This window comes from Haemorhous mexicanus, chromosome 6 (genome assembly GCF_027477595.1).
Source record: "Haemorhous mexicanus isolate bHaeMex1 chromosome 6, bHaeMex1.pri, whole genome shotgun sequence".
Taxonomy (NCBI): Eukaryota; Metazoa; Chordata; class Aves; order Passeriformes; family Fringillidae; genus Haemorhous; species Haemorhous mexicanus.
Window position 1 is genome coordinate 11,673,450 of NC_082346.1, and position 18,565 is coordinate 11,692,014.

The following is an 18,565-nucleotide window of genomic DNA, read 5'->3' on the forward strand; positions in this document are numbered from 1 at the left end:
CTCCATGACAGGAGTGTGCAGCCAGGTAGGATTGGTCTCTTCTCCGAGGGAAAGTGACAGGACAAAAGGAAACAACCTAAAGCTGCACTTGGAGAGGTTTAGGTTGGGCATTAGGAAAAATTCCTTCATGAAAAGGGTTTTAGAGCACTGGAACAGGCTTCAGAGGTGGAGTCCCCATCCCTGGAGGGATTTAAAAGCTGTGTGGCTGTGGCACTTGGGGACACAGGTTAGTGGTGGCCATGGCAGTGCTGGAGGAGTGGTTGGACTGGGTGATCCTAGAGAGCTTTTCCAGCCTTAGACCACTCATAATTCTACCCAAGCCCTTTGGAAATGCCAGGTTAAAAAAAAAAAAAAGACAAACCAGCAGTCCCTAAGCAGGTGTGTCACAGAGCCACCTTTATTCACCTGTGGGTCACTGCCTGTCGCAGACCACACCTGTTACAGGCGTTTTCTCCTTGAAATACAAAAGAAATATAAAAAGAGCTTTCCCAAATGCCCCCCTCCAGGCCCCCCGGGGGGTTCAGACGTAGATCCCGACCCAGAGCAGCAGGAAGAGGACGCCGAAGCCCATGAAGAGCGAGGCCACCAGCGAGATCAGCAGCTCCTTGTAGATGTCCCGGGTGTACTTGGTGGATGTCACCTCGTAGCTGCCCGGCCGGGGGTTAAGGTGATAACAGAGGCACAGCAAGGCGAGGGGACCCCCACCCGCTCCCCTGCCCCCGGGAAAGCAGGGCGATAATCCGGGATTGGGAAGCACAGCAAGGGGACCTTGCGCTCAGCCGCGGGGATACACGAAGAACCAGGCGGTGAAGAACATGCCGATGGCCAGCAGCACCACGGTGAGGTGCGGGAACACGGCCGGGTTCACCGGGCTCGTGTATCTGCTCATCGCCTCCAGCTCCTGCGGGGACACGGCGGTGTTCAGCGGGGCCAGGCCGCCACCGAGCCGGGCCCCTTGTGGCAACCCCCGGTCCCCCCATCCCCACCCTCACCATGTCGCCGGTCCCTGCTGCGACACGTCGGCTCCGCTCCCGCCGCCGCACGTCCGCCCCCCTCCGCCGCCGGAAGTGGAAGTGAGGGCGGGAACGAGGCGCGGGGAGCGCGAGCCGCTTCCCCATTGGCCGGCGGCGACTCCCGGCGGGCTCGGCGGCGGAGCGCGGGAGCGGCGGCGCGCGAGCGGCCGGGTAATGGCTGCGGCATAACGGGGATCTGAGGGGAAACGGGAGCTCTGAGGGGTTATAGCTGAGGGATAACGGGGATCTGAGGGGAAACGGGAGCTCTGAGGGGGAATGGCGTCTGAGGGGGAACGGGGATCTGAGGGGAAACGGGAGCTCTGAGGGGGAATGGCGGCTGTGGGAGAACGGGGGCCCTGAGGGGGTAATGGTGGCTGAGGGAAACGGAGGATCTGCCGGGATGGAAGAGGGGTTGATGGCAGACCTGGGGAGCTGGGAAATAAGCAGATAAGGATGGGGAGGTGATGGGGTCTGTATGGTTGTAATGGTGGAGATAATCGAATTTTGGGGAGGGGGATTGGGATGGGAGGGGCAGAGGTTGGAAGGGGAGTGATGATGGGCCGAGAGGGAGTGGTGAGGTATAAGGGTGGCCTGAGGCAGGACTCGGGATAAGGGCTGCCAGTAGGGGCTGCAGCCCTTGGAGTGATGGTTTGCAGGGGAAACACTGCTCTCTTTGGTTCTCCCTCCTTGGGTGGCCCAACATTCCTCATGCAGAGCCCGCTCTCAGCATCCTCCTTTTCCCTTCCCCAGGATGGGAATTCATGGCTTGGCCAAGCTTATTGCCGACGTGGCTCCAGGGGCCATCCGGGAGAATGACATCAAGTCCTACTTTGGCCGGAAAGTGGCCATCGACGCCTCCATGAGCATCTACCAGTTCCTGATCGCTGTGCGGCAGGGAGCTGACGTGCTCCAGAACGAGGACGGGGAGACCACCAGCCACCTGATGGGAATGTTCTACCGCACCATCCGCATGGTGGAGAACGGCATCAAGCCGGTGTACGTGTTCGACGGGAAGCCCCCGCAGCTGAAATCCGGGGAGCTGGCCAAGCGCACGGAGCGCCGGGCCGAGGCAGAGAAGCACCTGCAGGAAGCGCAGGAGGCCGGGGAGGAGGAGAACATCGAGAAGTACAGCAAGAGGCTGGTCAAGGTGACCCCGCAGCACACGCAGGAGTGCAAGAAGCTGCTGATGCTGATGGGAATTCCCTACGTGGAGGCACCCGGAGAGGCAGAGGCCAGCTGTGCCGCCCTGGTGAAGGCCGGGAAGGTGTATGCCGCCGCCACGGAGGACATGGATTGTCTCACCTTCGGCAGCCCCGTGCTGATGCGGCACCTCACGGCCAGCGAGACCAAGAAGCTGCCCATCCAGGAGTTCCACCTGAACCGGATCCTGCAGGATCTGCAGCTGACCTGGGAGCAGTTTGTGGACCTGTGCATCCTGCTGGGCTGCGACTACTGCGGCAGCATCCGCGGCATCGGGCCGAAGCGCGCCGTGGAGCTCATCCGGGAGCACAAATCCATCGAGAGGATCGTGCAGCAGCTCGACACCAAGAAGTACCCCCTGCCCGAGAACTGGCTGCACAAGGAGGCCCAGAAGCTCTTTCTGGAGCCCGACGTGATCGATCCCGAGGCCGTGGAGCTGAAGTGGAGCGAGCCAGATGAGGAGCAGCTGGTGCAGTTCATGTGCGGGGAGAAGCAATTCAACGAGGAGCGCATCCGCAACGGCGTCAAGAGGCTGAGCAAGAGCCGCCAGGGAAGCACCCAGGGCCGGCTCGACGACTTCTTCAAGGTCACCGGGTCCATCACCTCGGCCAAGCGCAAGGAGCCGGAGCCCAAGGGAGGGGCCAAGAAGAAAGCCAAGACCAACTCCAAGCCCAATGGCACCCCAGCCGCAAAGACTAAAAAGTCAAAATAACTGGATCAGGCGCCCACAGACCTCTGGGACTGGGTGTTTGGGGGCTTAATGAGGAATTTTAGACTAATGACAGTTGTGTGTCAGTGCTGCGTGTTAGTGCTGGGAAGGAATGGAGGAGGCTGGCAGAGTGGAACAGCTTCTGGGCACAAACACTCCCAGATTTCAGAATTCCAAAGCTGAACAGCTCCAGAGCAGACTCAGGACAAATTAGATTTCAGCCTGATCCCATCCATCCCAGAAAAGGTAGATGCAAGCAGAAACTGGAAAGATAGGAGTGGAAGGCAAGCTGGAATTGGGAAGGAGGCTTCAAGTAATGAGGTAAATTCTCCCTTTAAAGAGAGTTCATTAAGGTTTTTCCTTCCCTTTTCGTGGTCACTGTCCTTATTCAAAACCCAGTTGTGATCTCAATTCCAGCAATGTCCTGGCCCTCTTTTAGTGCGTAATCCAGGGAAAGTTGAGCCCGAACTGCAGCTCTCCCAGTCTGAAATTTGCTGAGAAATGCTTAAAAATAAAAATAACCATAAGCCTAGAACTGCAGCCTCTTCAGTCCTTGAATTCCAGAGGCATTTTTCTGTGTTGTACACACTTACAGGTCCCCAGATGGGAATTAAAACCTTTTATTTCTTATTTTATTCTGTATTTTCTTTAGTGTTTTGCTTGTCAGAGCCACGGGATGGGTTTTGTTTTCAGAATAAAATTTGAACTCAAAGACACTGTTTTCTCTTTCTCCAGAGAAGTGGCTTAAACCGTCTTTTTAAATGAAAATCCCAGTTTTAGAGGGAATTCTGTAACAGCCAACAAACCAAATGCAGTCTGGAATACAAAGAATTCTAATTTTGAGCTCTCTGGATGCTCCATAGACATCAAAATCCGTGAGTCTGCTCTTTGCCAGTTTGGAAAATAAGAAGCTGGCTTGTTTTGTGGGGAAGTGAATCTTTAATATTTATTATGCATTAATCTTGCTAAATTTGGGATTTATGTCTCCTTGCTGTGGATTCTCTTACATGTTTCAATCTATAATTGTTTTTTCCCCAGAAGTTTTTAAATTAAGTGTTCCTCTTTTATCTCCAGATATCTTCATAGGTACAGGAATGGTTTTGTGGTGGAGGGATAAAAAATTATTTTAAAATAATTATATCTGGAAATAAGTCTGGGAAATTTACCAATTCTAAAAGCTGCTTTTCCATCACTCTCTCTCTACCTTTGTGGTATTTCACTCCGTTTTTCCTCCATTTCTCATTCCAAACAAAGATTCTCACTGCTTCTGACACTGACATTATTATTAATGAATTCCAGTTCCACTCTTTATCCTTGGAGCAAGTGCTATGGGAAGCTAGCGATGCAGCAGAGCCAATCAGAGAGGGCATGGGGGATTTGGGGCTCTCAGGTGTGGGCAGTCTCCCTGTGGGAAGACTGGAATACTTTTCCACCTTTTCCCCTTTTTCACCTCTTAGTTCTAATTAAATGAATTTTCAGCTTCTTCATCCCAGTTTTCCAGCTGGCTGGACCATGACCCATGTGTTACCCACAGCATTCCCATCCTGAATCCAAGCCCAATATGTGCCAGCTCCTGGGAAGAAAGGAACCCTGTCCCAGTGGAAAGCAGAACAGTGGGAACTCCCAGACAGCTTTTGGGGAAACCCTGAATTTATCCAGCAGGAAGAAGGCTACGAAGTGTGTCAGCTGCTGTCACGAGCTGCATCCTGGATCCATGACAGCCATCTCCTGAGAGCTCCCTTGTGTTCCCATTCCCGCTGGAGCCTCTTGTCCAGCGCTGCCCGGAGGGTTTTCTCCTGTGGCACTGCTGCACCCTGGGAGCCATGCATTGGGCACCGGCGGCTCAGGGACACTTGGTGCTGGGAATGCTTTGCTGGAATGGCTTGGGCTCCCAGTTGTATTTCCAGGCTTTTCCTGGCTGTGGGTATCTGGTGAGTTCTGTGGATAGCCATGGCTCCAAGGCAGCAGGGAGACCTGTCCATGTGGGCTCCTCCATCTGGAGTCCAGCAGATCTCATGGAGGCTCTGGCAGGGATGGGGACCTTTGCTATAAATATCCCGGGTGGGGAGATCTTCCTTAGCCTCGTCCTCCACAGCCAGCTCCAGGGACCATTCCTGATATGGGAACAGCTGCCTTTGCTGCTGGAGCCTCTTGTCCAGCAGCGTGCGGAGAGTCTGCCCAGACGGCTCTGCCGCAGGATCCTGGGAGCCGTGGATTGGGCACCGATGGCTCCAGGACACTTCCACTTGCTTCTTGGCAGGAACAGGCCAGGTTCCAGTTGGAGCACAACACAGGTCACAGAGGGTCTGGATGGAAATGGAGGAGCCTTTCCGAGGGATGGACATTCTTGGAAGGGGGGAGGATCTCAACCAGCGTCGGGTTCTGCGGAGGACTGAGCCTTTTCCAGCAGCAGATGTTTTCCGACAGATCGGAGGTCTAGTTGGGCTCCTGAAGGGCAGGGGGCTCCCCGAGGAGCTGGAGGAACTGGAGGAGCTGGAGGAGGCGCAGCAGGACAGGTGGCCTTGCTCCAGCAGCTGCTCCAGGTCCTCCCATGACAGCTGCCACATCTCCGAGTCCCGTGGGAAGGACGCCTCGGGCCACAGCGGCGTCACCAGGTCCTGCAGCTCCCGGGCCGCTGTCACACAGGGGGTGCAGCAGGGGCCGCAGCCACAGGGGATGTACAGGGGGCTCTCCGGGGCAGACGGGCCGTGGGGAGGGGTCTCCTCATCCCGGGGGGAACCGGGAGTCCCCGGGGCCGCTCGGCAGCACCGCGACGCCCTGGCCCGGCTCCCGAGGCACTTCCGCGCCTTCCAAATGCGGGTGGCCAGCAGGACGGCCGTACTGGCCACCAGCAGGACAAGCGAGGGGAGCAGGAAACTCATGGCTTCATCCGTGTCCCATCGTGGCCGCACTGGGAGCCAGGGGGTGGTGGCACGTGTCCTGTAGAGACACTGGGCTGATGTCACAGTGCTGCGGGGGAGACACCTGTGTGACATCACAGCCCTGCCTCACCCCAGTGCTCACGGCCCAGGGCACCTCAGTGCTTCCAGGGGTGAGGGGCTCCATGTGGGCACTGGTGGTCCTCTGGAGGAGAACAGATGGAAAGATTCTCAGGCAAGTAGGACACAGTGATGAGGAGGGGGATGATGGTCTCACCTCCTGGCTGACAGAGGTGGATTGTCCCATGGGATACTGCAAGGTGCTGGAGGAGGAAAAGTTCTCAGTAACCACCAAAACATGTCTGTGTTATCCACGGCATTCCCATCCTGAATCCAAGCCCAGGGCTGTGCCACACACTGTGAAGAAAATTAACCCTGTGAATCCTACTAAAAGCACCCAACCAGAGCACTGAGGTGGAGTAGCGTGTTTTCTGTGGAGCGTGTTGGTGGTGGAGAACTGCATCAAGATGGGATTTAGCAGGGAGAGGGGCAGACTGGGTACCCAGGGCATCCTGTGCGGCACAGGGCAGAAATGTCATCTCCAGTGGAGCACCTGATATCCTACACCAGCTGTGGCACTGCCGCATGGTGCCAACTTAGCTGTGTGGTCATGGAAGGACCAGAAGGATGGCACCATCACCATGGATTGAGTCTGACTGGTTTGATGACTAGGATAAATCCACATGTACTGGAGCTGATCGAAGGTGTTGGATGCTGGTTTTTGGGCTGTTGGAAAGAGTTTGGATCCCGTCCCTCCCAGCTCCTTCTGGAGACAGTGTCTGTGGAACCACAGAATGGTTTGGGTGAGAAGGGTCCAGCTGGGAGCAGGTGTCCAGGCTGAAGGTGTGGCTGGACAAGGCCCAGTGGGAGTAGGGAATGCGGCTGGCTGGAGAGCAGCTGGGGGACCCACCTGGGACGTGCTGGTGACTCCTGCCCAGAGATGGAGTCAAAGAATCGGGATCAGAATCAGCTGCAACCTCAGGCCACCACCTGCGGATTTCCGGGGCGGGGAATGCGACTGGTGGCCTGAGGCTGATGCTAATTGGCATTGTGATAATCAAATGGAGATAATTGCACCTGATTCATGCCATGAGCGTTGGTGTGGGGATCAGAATAGGTTGAACTGAAGCACAGCAATGTGCCTGGAGGAAGAAGCCCATGGCAGCTGGGGAAAGGCTTTGTGGATGTCCAAGAGGGAATTGACTCCATGGACTTTGGGTGAGGCTGTGCTTGTGTGTGGTGCTGGGGAAGAGAAGGAGAGGAGCTGAGCTCATGGAATTAAGCAGGAAGGAAGACAGAAGGGATGTGAGCTGTGTTTTCTCCTAGAGACACACACACACACACACACAGAGGGACATGCTGGAATGGCACTTTATTGTTCCATGGAGGGGTCCAGCGTGTCTTGGTGGCATCAGTAGGTGCTGAAGATGGCCTGGATGTGCTCCCAGTTTTTCGGTTTGTAGGTGCCAACGCCTGCGGCAGATGGATGTGTGACATGGGACATGGAGGCCCCAAGCACAGCCCCTTGTACCCCACACCTCCCTAGGTGCTCACCTTCCTGGAGGGGACTCCAGCAGCTGAAGAACTGCCAGTAGGTCCTTTCGGTTTCATTGCCAGCCAGCCCATGGATGGAGGTCACAAAGGGACCCCAGCATGTCTTCTTTGTCTTGAAGCTGCCGGCAAAGGGAGTGAGCTCAGAGCTGGGTGGGGGGATGCAAACACCTCCCCTTCTCTCCCACCCTCTGGCTCTCACCAAAAGATGTCAGGTTTCTCATTCCTTGCTACCTTCATCACCTGGAGCAGCGTGGAGTTATCTGGGACACACACCGAGGTGGAGTAGTGAAAGTAATTCTTCAGCGTGTTGGTGATGGAGAACTGCACCGTGATGGGAGCTGCGGGTCGGGAGAGGGGCAGGGTGGGCACCTGGCACACCCCACCTGGCATAGGGCAGGAGTGTCACCCACACGGGGTCAGCTCCAGGTTGGAAATCCTAGTTGTCCCCAGCACTGGAGACAGGGGCAGCTGTTGGCCTGGGGACATTCTCTTGGTGGCAGCACAGCCCCACCTACCTGTGTTGAGGTACGACTTGCCCACCAGGGGAGGCAGCACCTGGGCTATGGCCATGGGCTGTTGGTAGTCGTGGTTGTAGACCACGCTGAAGGCCTGGGCACGGTCCCACTTCCGAGGGGCATAAAACTCACTCGAGGTCTCCAGAGCCTGCAGAAGAGGTGGAACATGGCACAAGCAGCCTGGGAGCGGAACTGTGACCCCAGAGCCCCTGTCCATACCTGCAAGGCCAGTCCCATGCTGTAGATATTCCCGATCATGCCGTTGTGCTCTTCTTGCTTATTCAGAAAATCGTTGGTCACTGCCTTTAGTGCATCATGGATCAGGTGCTGCTTGCCTGTGTGGTTGTAGGCGCACACCAGCGCCAGTACTGCCATGGCCCGGCTGTCTGTGGGATCCCAGTGTCACTGCCAGTGCCCCGGAGACACCTCTGGGAGCAGAGGGGGCACAGCGGGGCTGGAGGATTCCCTTACCCACATCGGGGGAGCTCTTATATTTCAGCAACTCCTCAGCCACAGCCTTGGCTGCATCTTGGTTGTCATATTCCTTCACCAGGCACAGGGCCAGGATGTCCAGGCTCTCTCTGTACAAGGTGATCACTGCAAGGCAAAGAGGGGTGAGCTGATGGGGTGCAGTGAGGGTGACACCCCCCAGTCCTTCCCTCACATCCCTGTTGTACCGTTTTTGCTTATCTCCTCATTCATTTTCTGCTTCAGGATGGGGATCAGGTTGATAGTCTTCCCCATGGCATGGACACATCGGGGGTCCTGGCAGGAGGAGAGGAGGGCGAGGATGTACAGAGCCACTTGTCCCGAGGTGAAGTCTGTGGGGACAAGAGGACAGAGTGGTGGGATGGGATGTGGTGTCCTGGGAGCTGGCGGTGCTGGGCCTGCAGTTATGGGGTCTGCTGGGATCAGGTGTACCCCCTCCCCTGCTCTGGGTTCTCCTCCTCTCCCTTCTCCACCTGTCTGGGCTCTCTCCACTGCATCCCTCTTTATCTCCTGGAGCAGCCAGTTGTGGACATGGCCATGTGTGGCTCCAGCCAGGTTCATGGCCAGCAGGATGCTGGGGTTCGGTGGCTCATCAAACTTGACAGATTTCTCCATGCGGTGCAGCAGCTTCTGGACCAGGTGGTGGTGGGTGACTGTAGCCTGGCACCCCTCTGCCACTGAGGGCAGGTCACCAGGAGCCCTGTGCATCATCCACTCGTTCCCCTGCAGTGTCACCGGTCTGTCTGCAGTGCCACTGCAGGAGGACTGACACTCACCGCAGCCCTGCGTGACCGTGGCACTTGCCAGGGCCAGCAGGACTGCAATGCTGTAAGCCATGCTGGGCATCCTCTGTCCTCAGGAGAGCTGATCCACTCAGGGCAGCAGAGTCTTGCAGGCATTCATCTCTCCAGCTGTGCCCTCTACTTTTATCTGCTCCTGGTGCCATCCTGTGGTCACTGCCCACCCACATTTCCTGTGGCACTTCCACATGGTGCCAGCTTATCTGTGTGGTCATGGAAGGACCTGGAAGGTGGCACCATCACCATGGATTGAGTCAGACAGGATGCTCCTGTGTGACTGGTTTGATGTCTAGGATAAATCCACATGTACTGGAGCTGATCGAAGGTGTTGGATGCTGGTTTTTGGGCTGTTGGGAAGAGTTTGGATCCCGTCCCTCCCAGCTCCTTCTGGAGACAGTGTCTGTGGAACCACAGAATGGTTTGGGTGAGAAGGGTCCAGCTGGGAGCAGGTGTCCAGGCTGAAGGTGTGGCTGGACAAGGCCCAGTGGGAGTAGGGAATGCGGCTGGCTGGAGAGCAGCTGGGGGACCCACCTGGGACGTGCTGGTGACTCCTGCCCAGAGATGGAGTCAAAGAATCGGGATCAGAATCAGCTGCAACCTCAGGCCACCACCTGCGGATTTCCGGGGCGGGGAATGCGACTGGTGGCCTGAGGCTGATGCTAATTGGCATTGTGATAATCAAATGGAGATAATTGCACCTGATTCATGCCATGAGCGTTGGTGTGGGGATCAGAATAGGTTGAACTGAAGCACAGCAATGTGCCTGGAGGAAGAAGCCCATGGCAGCTGGGGAAAGGCTTTGTGGATGTCCAAGAGGGAATTGACTCCATGGACTTTGGGTGAGGCTGTGCTTGTGTGTGGTGCTGGGGAAGAGAAGGAGAGGAGCTGAGCTCATGGAATTAAGCAGGAAGGAAGACAGAAGGGATGTGAGCTGTGTTTTCTCCTAGAGACACACACACACACACACACAGAGGGACATGCTGGAATGGCACTTTATTGTTCCATGGAGGGGTCCAGCGTGTCTTGGTGGCATCAGTAGGTGCTGAAGACGGCCTCAATGTGCTCCCCATCCTGTGGTTTGTAGGTGCCAACCCCTGCAGCAGATGGATGTGTGTTGCTGGGATCTGCAGATCCCCACCACAGCCTCCCCCGCACCATCCCTGGCCCCCTCCCCCACCTTCATCGAGGGCATTCCCAGCACTGAGGAACTGCCAGTAGGTCCTGTCCTCCGTGCTGCCAGCCAGCCCGTGGATGGAGGTCACATAGGGACCCCAGGATGTCTGCTCCATCTGGAAGCTGCAGGAGAGTTGAGGAGGCTCAGGCCTGGGGAAATGGCAAATCCCACCTCCAAAGCCACCCTGGCTCTCACCTAAAGTTTTGGGGATCCTCCTGTGCTGCCACCTCCATCACCCGGAGAAGAGTGGAGTCACTTGGGACTTCCACTAAGATGAAGTAGTGGAAGGGTATTCCCTGGAGTGTGTTGGTGATGGAGTAATGCACTTGGATGGAGGCTGTGCAGGGAGAGAGTGGCAGGGTGGGCACCTGGCACACCTTCAGTGGGCACAGGGTGGGAACATCATCCCTGCGGGGTCTGGGCGACTCCAGGTGGGATCGGCGTACCTCTGGGAATGCCATGTGTCCCCAGCACTGGGGGCAGGGGCAGCTGTCGGCCTGGGGACATATTCTTGGTGGCAGCACAGTCCAGGCCAGCCACATCCAGGTAGGATCTGCCCTCCAGGGCTGGCAGCACCTGGGCGATGGCCATGGGCTGCTGGTAGTCGTGGGCGTACACCCTGGAGAAGGCCTGGGCACAGTCCCACTCCCGTGGGGCGTAAAACTTCCTTGTGGCCTCCAGTGCCTGTGGAGCAGATGGGATGTGGAATGACGCATCTGGGAATGGGACCAGGTGGCCGCGATTCCACACTCCCCTGGCACCTCCCCTACCTGCAGGGCCAGCCCCATGCTGTAGATATTCCCGATCATGCCATTCCTCTCCTTCTGCTCATCCAGGAAGCTGTTGCTCACTGTCCAAAGTGCATCCCAGAGCAGATCCTGCTCGTTCTGGTGCTCCATGTAGTTGTAGGCGCAGGCCAGCGCCAGTGCCACCATGGCCTGGGTGTCTGTGGGGTCCTGGGGTCACTGCCAAGGCTCAGGATAGACCCCGGGAATGGGAATGTGGGAGCAGAGGAGTTCCTTACCCACGGAGATGGGGCTCTCAGGGTTCAGCACCTGCTTGGCCAGGGCCTTTGATGGCCTTTGAGCACCATCCGCCTCAGCCAGGCACAGGGCCAGGGTGTCCAGGCCCACGCTGTACAGGGTAGTTTTGGGAATCCCCTCAGCCTCTAAAAGCAAAGAGGGGCAAGATGACAGGGTGTGGGGACAGTGACACCCCCAGGCCCCCAAGTCCCAACAAACCCAGTTTGGCCATCTCCTCATCTGTTTTCTGCTGCAGGACACGGATCAGGTCAAGGGTCTGCTCCAGGGCATGGACACGCTGGGGATCCTGGCAGGAGGAGAGGAGGGCGAGGACGTGCAGAGCCACCTGTCCTGAGGTCATGTCTGTGGGGACAAGGGGGCAGCCAGGCTGTGTAAGGCTGGGCACCCCAAGAACTGGCAGAAACCTGGTCCCCCAGGAGCTGGTGCCTTCCCTCCTTTCCCTCCCTACCTTTCTGAGCTCTCCTCACTGCCTCGTCCTTGATCTCCTGGAGCAGCCACTTGTGGATGGGACCGTTGCTGTCCCCCCCAGCCAGGTTCATGGCCAGCAGGACACTGGGATTTGCCGCCTCCTCGAAATTTACAGATTCCTCCAGGTGCTGGAGCAGCTGGGAGACCTTATCCTGTGGGGCCACTGGAAAGAGGGGGAGGTCAGTGGGATCCTGTGTCCCATCCGTGGTCTCTCCTGGTTCTCCGTGGGGGGGTGACACTCACCACAGTCCTCGGTGGCTGTGCAGCCCACCAGGGCCAGCAGGACCCCGATGCCCAAAGCCACACCAAGCATCCTTCTGGAGCCAGCTGACCCACTCAGGGTGGCAGAGTCCTGTGGGAATTCAGCTCTCTGGGCGTCCTGTCTGCTTTTAGCTGTTTTCCCAGTGTCCTTGTCCCGTCACCTGCCCTCCCATAGCCACCCTGGCTCTGCCAAGCACCGCTGGCTTATCTGTGTGTCCAGCGGGGGAGGAAGGGTGGTGATTTTCCTTTTGGGATCACTGGGGACCACTTGGACCACTTCAGTATCCATGAGTCTGTGATGTTGTATGGGATTCATTCCAGTATATCCCAGAAGGAACCACCTCAATCTTCCACCCAAGGTCCTGGAAGCCTGGGGAGCTCCATTGCTGGCTGGGCATTCTGCAGCCGTATCTCACTTGGATTTTTCCAGGAAACTCTAGCCTTGATAATCTAAGTTCAGTACCAAGAAAACGGGTGGAAAAGGCCATACTGGACCCTGCTGGGAAAGTGATTCAAGGACAGTGCCTGCGTCAGACACAGGCAGCTCAGGATAATGGACCCTGCTGGGAAAGCAACTCAAGGACAGTGCCTGCGTCAGGCATAGGTAGCTCAGGATAACGGAGAGAAATTCCCGACTAACTGGTTTCTTACCCTGCTGCCATAAGGTCTCCCGGCTCAGAGGTGATGGGGAGGCAGAGCCTGTTCATTTTTGGGATTGTAGTAGGAGTTTTGGCCCTGTCCCTCACACAATCCCTCTGGAGGTGTCCAGCTGTGAGATGAGCAGGGACAGGGTGTGCTGGCTGCTGTGCTGGATTTAACTGGGATAGGGAATTTTTGTTTACTGCATTTGGATTCAGAATGGTAATGGTGTGGATAACACACGGGAGGTTGGTGGTTGCTGAGCGGGACTTGCCCTCCTGAAGCACTTTGCAGTGTCCAGTGGGACAATCCAGGATGAGGCACCATCCTCAGGGACATTCCCTGTGCCTTCTATGGGCGGGGAGGAAAAAGGGGTGGGGGAGTCTGGAGGGTGATGGTGTCATTTGGCACAGCCCATTGTGCTGGAGGACCCGGTGAGTGAGGGATGAGGGAGCCCGAGTGAGATCCCTCCAAAAAAGGGAGGTTACAGCCCCAAAACGCCTGAAAATTTATGGAGGATTTGTGTGTAAAATACTGAAAACTGCAAATATTCCCATTTTTGTATATTCTGAGAAATTTTAATGCATTTAAAAACTGATTCCGAAATAAAACCCTGTGTCTGCTGTGTTATAGTCAGGATATAGACTGTAAGGAATTGTGGTTACGGAGCTAGAGGGTTTGACAATACAAAACACATTTCTCTATCCGGGGCCAAGGCCGGGGCTGCTCCCGGAAGGAAACGCCGCAGGCCCCGGGGTGCAGGCGCGGAGCCGGGAGCGGCAATGCCGGAGCCCGAGGAGCGGCGGGGCCAGGCTCGGAGGTGAGCGGGGAACGGGGACAGCCCCGAGCGGGCCGCGGGGAATCGGTGTCCCGGCACGGGGATGGGTGTCCTGGCGCCGGGATCGGTGTCCCGGTGCAGTGATGGGTGTCCCGGCACAGGGATCGCTCTCCCGGCACAGGGATCGCTGTCCCGTCCCGGGACACGGAGCGGGAAGGCGGCAGCAGCGGGAGCTGCGGGCAGGGGACACCGGAGCTGCCCCGGCCGAGCGGGGCCCGGGGCGTCGCTCCGGGGCGGATTCTGTCGGAGCCATAATGAACATTTTGGGGTAGAATCCGAGTTAATGTGCAGGGGCCAGAATGCACAGTCTGGGGTAAGAATGAGGGGTCGGTGCTCTCCGGAGGGACCAGCTCGGGCGGGCTCTGTGTTGCTGTGAGTAATTTGCTTTATAGAACGAGACACCTGAGACTGCCGCGGGAATCCAGGGCTGGAGCCGGGAAGGAAACCTGGTCTGACTGCGGGAAGGAGAGCGGGGGGTCCGGCGGGGCTTCCGTCGGTCACTGGAGCCGCCGCCGTGAAAGCGATTTATAGCGATGTGTAGGGATGTATAGCGAAATATAAGGGACATATTGATTGTAGGGCTACTGATAACGATACATAACGGATCTATAGAACGATCGTATAACGAGATATAAACAAAACTCCCCCGTCGTCATCCTTCTCCCAGCCCCGCTGTGTTTTCAGGGTCTTGGGGAAGAGCCGGGCTCTGGACAAGGCTCCCGGGCACAGCGGGGAATTCTTGGGGTCCTGTGCGGAGCCAGGATTTGGACTCGATGCTCCCCTTGGGTCCCTTTGGCTCAGGAAATGCTGCGATCCTGTGCCTTGGAGGGTGAAACCAAGGGGATCAGGGGGGTTTGCCCGCGGTGGTCGCGACCCCGCCGGGTCAGGGCGGGTTAAAGGCGCGGCCGCCCCCGGACGGCGGGACCGGCCGGGCTGGGAGCGCTCGGTGCTGCCGTCCCGTGGGGAGCGCCCGGCACTGCAGCCCGGGACGGCGCCGGACCGCGGGATCGGCGTGGAGCTGCACCCTGGGAATGCTGGGGCATCCCTGGGAATGCTGGGGCAACCCGGGAATGTTGAGACATCCCTGGGAATGCTGAGACATTCCGGTAATGCTGGGGCAACCCGGGAATGCTGAGACATCCCTGGGAATGCTGGGGCACCCCGGGAATGCTGAGGTGTTCCAGGGAATGCTGAGGCCTCCCATGCCTGTGGCACTTGGCAACACATCCCTGATGTGGAGCAAAAAGAGAAAGTCCTGGATTAGTGGGAGGGTGTGTCTGGAATGGAACTGGGAGAGGTGCTGATCGTCCCATGGAATCAGGGGCTGCTTTGTCTTGGAAAGGACCAGGAGATCATTGACACTCTCTTGTCTGATTGCACAGCCAAGAACACTCCAAAGTGCCTCCTCGCCCTCCTGGACAGCAGGAATGTCTTCCATAGCTCCTGTTTGAGAATGGCAATGGCTGTTGGGAGCTCTGGCAGGAGCACCTGGAGACCAGGTAAGAACAGCAATGGGAACATTCCAGCGGCTGCTGGAGGCAGTTTTCTCTTTTCCATATGTTCCTCTGATTGGTGTTTTCACAGCAGTGTTCTTGGGCACATTGAGAGTAATTCCAAGAATTTTGAAACAGTGGAGAAGCAGAGGGGAAAAACTGTGAAGCTGATCCATTTCTAGTAATTCCAAACTTCTCTCACGGTGCCATTCTGGATGAAACCTGGGTAAGGGATAAAGATGCAGAGGAACAAGTGTTCTAAACCCCTCTGGATTTCTGACAGAGCAAATCCTCCAGTAATCCCAGCTGATGTCTCAGAGAAACTGTGGGATCCTAAGGATTTCCAGGAAAGAAGAAGAAAGATAGAGATGAGGGAATAGGTTTCCAGTTAATAATTATTTGATGGACACAGGAATGATTCTTGTATGTTTGATGCTTCCCTTTTTATTTCTGGAATAATTTTTAAGTGATTCCTTTAATAAATAATCTAAATTTGGGAAATTAAATTTGAAAGGAAACAATACAAAATAGATGCATGGAGAAAATATGGAATCATCCTGGAATCCCCAATGGTTTGAGTGGGAAGGGACCATAAGGATCATCTCATTCCATCCACAGCCCAGGGTGCTCCAAGCCCCCTCCAGCCTGGCCTTGGACACTTCCAGGGACAGCAGCCATGATTTCTCTGGGTTTATGGGCACAGGAGGAGATTTCCAGCAGGAGCTGAGGCGTTTCCTTTGCTCTGCCCAGCCCCAGCAGGGCTGTGGGAGGCAGAGGATGTGGGAGCAGGAGCTTTGCCCATGGCCTCGGGGGAGGCTCTGCTGTCCCAACCCCAGCAGAGCAGACGTTTGTGGTTTCACATCCCGTTCAAAGGAGCTGCCAAGGCAGGAACGGGGATGGGCCGCGGAGCAGGGATGGTGCCAGGCACAGGGTGACATCCAGAGGGTGCCACCAGTCCGTCCCTGCTGCCCAGGCTGGGCACCAGCAGGCTGGTGACTGTCCCTGTGTTTGCTCTGCAGGATCAGGAAGCCAGCCCTGGCGAGGAGGAGGATGAGGAGGTGTGGGAGGATGGAGACAGCGGCCCCCAAAGGCTGGGGAAGGCCCAGGTCCAGGTAGGAGATGCTGCCTTCCAAGGAGAGGGACTTGTCTGTCCTGTTGAAATTTGGGGCATGGGGCCAATGGAACAAAGGATTTAATTCTGTTTTCTTACTCGGATTCTCATGTGTCTTAGGAGGTATTTGTGGAAAGGTCATTATCCCTGATGGAATCTCTGAAAAACAGGGATTGAAGCACTCTGAAGTGACCCAAACCTGCCTGCATGTATCCAAATGCAGCCCCCAATCCCTGTTTTTGTGTACAGTTGGAATGAGACCTCAGCTGCTGGTACTTGCCAGCTCACAAGTTGTGTAGCTCAGAGTCTGCAGCCCTGAAGGGCCAGGCCGTGTTTAAACAGAGAGCAGAGAGCTGGAGTCATTTCCTAGCAGGGAACTTGACTTAGAAGCTGCATTCCAAACTTTTGTCCACATTTATTTTATTTCCCACATGACAATGCCTGAAAGAAGCAGAGGTGGGGTGTTCCTAACAAAAGAACATCCCAGTTCATTGGTGGTAGAGGGCTTAAAATTAAAGTGTGAGTGAAGGTACCTTTAGGACGCTTTAAATTCCCATGCCTGTGGCACTTGGCAACACATCCCTGATGTGGAGCAAAAAGAGAAAGTCCTGGATTAGTAGGAGGGTGTGTCTGGAATGGAACTGGGAGAGATGCTGATCATCCCATGGAATCAGGGGCTGCTTTGGCTTGGAAGGAACCATGAGATCATTGACACTCTCTTACAGCCAAGAACACCCCAGAGTGCCTCCTCACCCTCCTGGACAGCAGGAATGTCTTCCATAGCTCCTGTTTGGAAATGGCAGTGGCTGTTGGGAGCTCTGGCAGAAGCACCTGGAGACCAGGTAAGAACAGCAATGGGAACATTCCAGCTGCTGCTGGAGGCAGTTTTCTCAGTTTAGGATGTTGCTCTGAGTGGTGTTTTCACAGCAGTGTTCTAGGGCATGTTTGAGGGTAGTTCTAAGAATTTTGAAACAGTGGAGAAGCAGAGGGGAAAAAATGTGAAGCTGATCCATTTCTAGGAATTCCAAACTTCTCCCACAACACTCTTCTGGATGAAACCTGGGTAAGGGATAAAGATGCAGAGGAACAAGTGTTCTAAATCCCCTGGATTTCTGACAGAGCAAATCCCCCAGTAATCCTAGCTGATGTCTCAGAGAAACTGGGGGATCCTAAGGATTTCCAGGAAAGCTAAACAAGAAAAGAGATGAGGGATGAGGTAATAGGTTTCCAGTTAATAATTATTTGATGGACACAGGAATGATTCTTGTATGTTTGATGCTTCCCTGGTTATTCCTGGAATAATTTAAGATGGTTCATTTAAAGCATCTAAATTTGAGAGGAAACAATGCAAAATTAATGCAGGGAGAGAGATGGTGGAATCATCCCTGAATGGTTTGGGTTGGAAGCCTCATCTCTGAGCCTGTCCTGGGCTGGCTCCTGTCCTTCAGCCACTCGCTGCAGGTGGACATGGAAGTGATGGAGATGTGCAGGGAGTGCTGAATTTCCTCTGGCAATCTGGCCATTCAAAAGACTAATTGACCTCTTCCAGCAGGGAAACAAGAGGTGCCAAAAAGAATTGGAGCTTCTGCACAATGAAATCTGCAAGAATCCAACTTCAAATCCCCCTGGATTGTCACCGGTCTGACTTCCATGGACTGGTCACCGTGGCCAGGAGTGCCCAGTCCTGCTGAAAGTGCACTGGACCAGGATGTCATTTTCATTTTATGCTGGTAAAGACCCTCTGGGTGACCCCCAGGGACTGGAAGGACCAGACTGGGCTCCCAGGGCACTAATTCCAGGGGTTTTGGTTTTGGGAAGAGCACAGGAGCCGCTCCCTTGCCCAGAGGAGCAGCCAGTGCCTCCCTTAGTCCACAAATCCCCAGGAAAGACCACAGAGGAAATAGCAGGAATGTGGAAATCCCCCACACTGAGAGTTTGTGGTGCTCTGGATTACATTTTGGATTTATGCTGTTAAAGGGGGGCTGTGGAATGGCTTCTCTCATTTTATTGTCACTGTTGTCACTGCTTTTGTTGCTATCACTGTTATATGCTGTCATCAATATTAAATTATTATATTTGTCTTGGTTTCCATTATTAAAGTGTTCTGAGCTGGATTTTTGTCTCTGGTCTCTTCCCCATCCCACTGGGGGTGAGGGAGCTGCTGCTGGGGCCCAGCTGGGTCCGCCCATGGCCCAGAGCACTTCTGGGGGCTCCGAACACAATGGATTGGAGCAGTTTTGGGGCTTACAGAGAGACACCCAGTCTCTCTGTAAGCCCCAAAAAAAAGCCCCCAAAACCCACGCCCGCTGCGTTTTGCGG

General features: G+C 55.6%; 4 protein-coding genes across 12 annotated transcripts; 1 reads left to right on the plus strand and 3 right to left on the minus strand.

Annotated features, from left to right (window-relative positions):
• Nucleotides 1-374: 374 nt before the first annotated feature.
• On the minus strand, nucleotides 375-1,130 carry TMEM258 (transmembrane protein 258). Its single transcript, XM_059848610.1, has 3 exons — nucleotides 993-1,130; nucleotides 792-901; nucleotides 375-647 (listed from the first exon to the last, which is right to left on the minus strand). The coding sequence occupies exons 1-3, from the start codon at nucleotides 1,116-1,118 to the stop codon at nucleotides 521-523; spliced, it is 363 nt and encodes a 120-aa protein (XP_059704593.1). The 5' UTR covers nucleotides 1,119-1,130; the 3' UTR covers nucleotides 375-520.
• On the plus strand, nucleotides 1,128-18,360 carry FEN1 (flap structure-specific endonuclease 1). Of its 8 annotated transcripts, none has more exons than XM_059848605.1 (8): nucleotides 1,128-1,184; nucleotides 1,764-3,797; nucleotides 4,402-13,624; nucleotides 15,025-15,141; nucleotides 15,227-15,361; nucleotides 16,155-16,247; nucleotides 16,972-17,088; nucleotides 17,796-18,360. In XM_059848605.1, exon 2 carries the CDS (start codon nucleotides 1,765-1,767, stop codon nucleotides 2,923-2,925), a length of 1,161 nt encoding a protein of 386 aa, XP_059704588.1. In that variant the 5' UTR covers nucleotides 1,128-1,184; nucleotide 1,764; the 3' UTR covers nucleotides 2,926-3,797; nucleotides 4,402-13,624; nucleotides 15,025-15,141; nucleotides 15,227-15,361; nucleotides 16,155-16,247; nucleotides 16,972-17,088; nucleotides 17,796-18,360. The 8 variants fall into 8 exon arrangements, with proteins under 8 accessions (XP_059704588.1, XP_059704589.1, XP_059704585.1 ...); XM_059848606.1 differs by having other exon boundaries at nucleotides 15,230-15,361; XM_059848602.1 differs by lacking the exon at nucleotides 15,227-15,361.
• LOC132328620 (cobalamin binding intrinsic factor-like) lies at nucleotides 7,219-9,128 on the minus strand. Of its 2 annotated transcripts, none has more exons than XM_059848600.1 (8): nucleotides 8,893-9,128; nucleotides 8,608-8,751; nucleotides 8,402-8,527; nucleotides 8,150-8,316; nucleotides 7,931-8,078; nucleotides 7,615-7,753; nucleotides 7,416-7,534; nucleotides 7,219-7,334 (listed from the first exon to the last, which is right to left on the minus strand). In XM_059848600.1, the coding sequence occupies exons 1-8, from the start codon at nucleotides 9,125-9,127 to the stop codon at nucleotides 7,273-7,275; spliced, it is 1,140 nt and encodes a 379-aa protein (XP_059704583.1). In that variant the 5' UTR covers nucleotide 9,128; the 3' UTR covers nucleotides 7,219-7,272. The 2 variants fall into 2 exon arrangements, with proteins under 2 accessions (XP_059704583.1, XP_059704582.1); XM_059848599.1 differs by having other exon boundaries at nucleotides 7,615-7,798.
• LOC132328619 (cobalamin binding intrinsic factor-like) lies at nucleotides 10,187-12,233 on the minus strand. Its single transcript, XM_059848598.1, has 9 exons — nucleotides 12,148-12,233; nucleotides 11,885-12,067; nucleotides 11,635-11,778; nucleotides 11,418-11,561; nucleotides 11,164-11,339; nucleotides 10,840-11,077; nucleotides 10,589-10,730; nucleotides 10,397-10,515; nucleotides 10,187-10,313 (listed from the first exon to the last, which is right to left on the minus strand). Exons 1-9 carry the CDS (start codon nucleotides 12,215-12,217, stop codon nucleotides 10,252-10,254), a joined length of 1,278 nt encoding a protein of 425 aa, XP_059704581.1. The 5' UTR covers nucleotides 12,218-12,233; the 3' UTR covers nucleotides 10,187-10,251.
• Nucleotides 18,361-18,565: the final 205 nt, after the last annotated feature.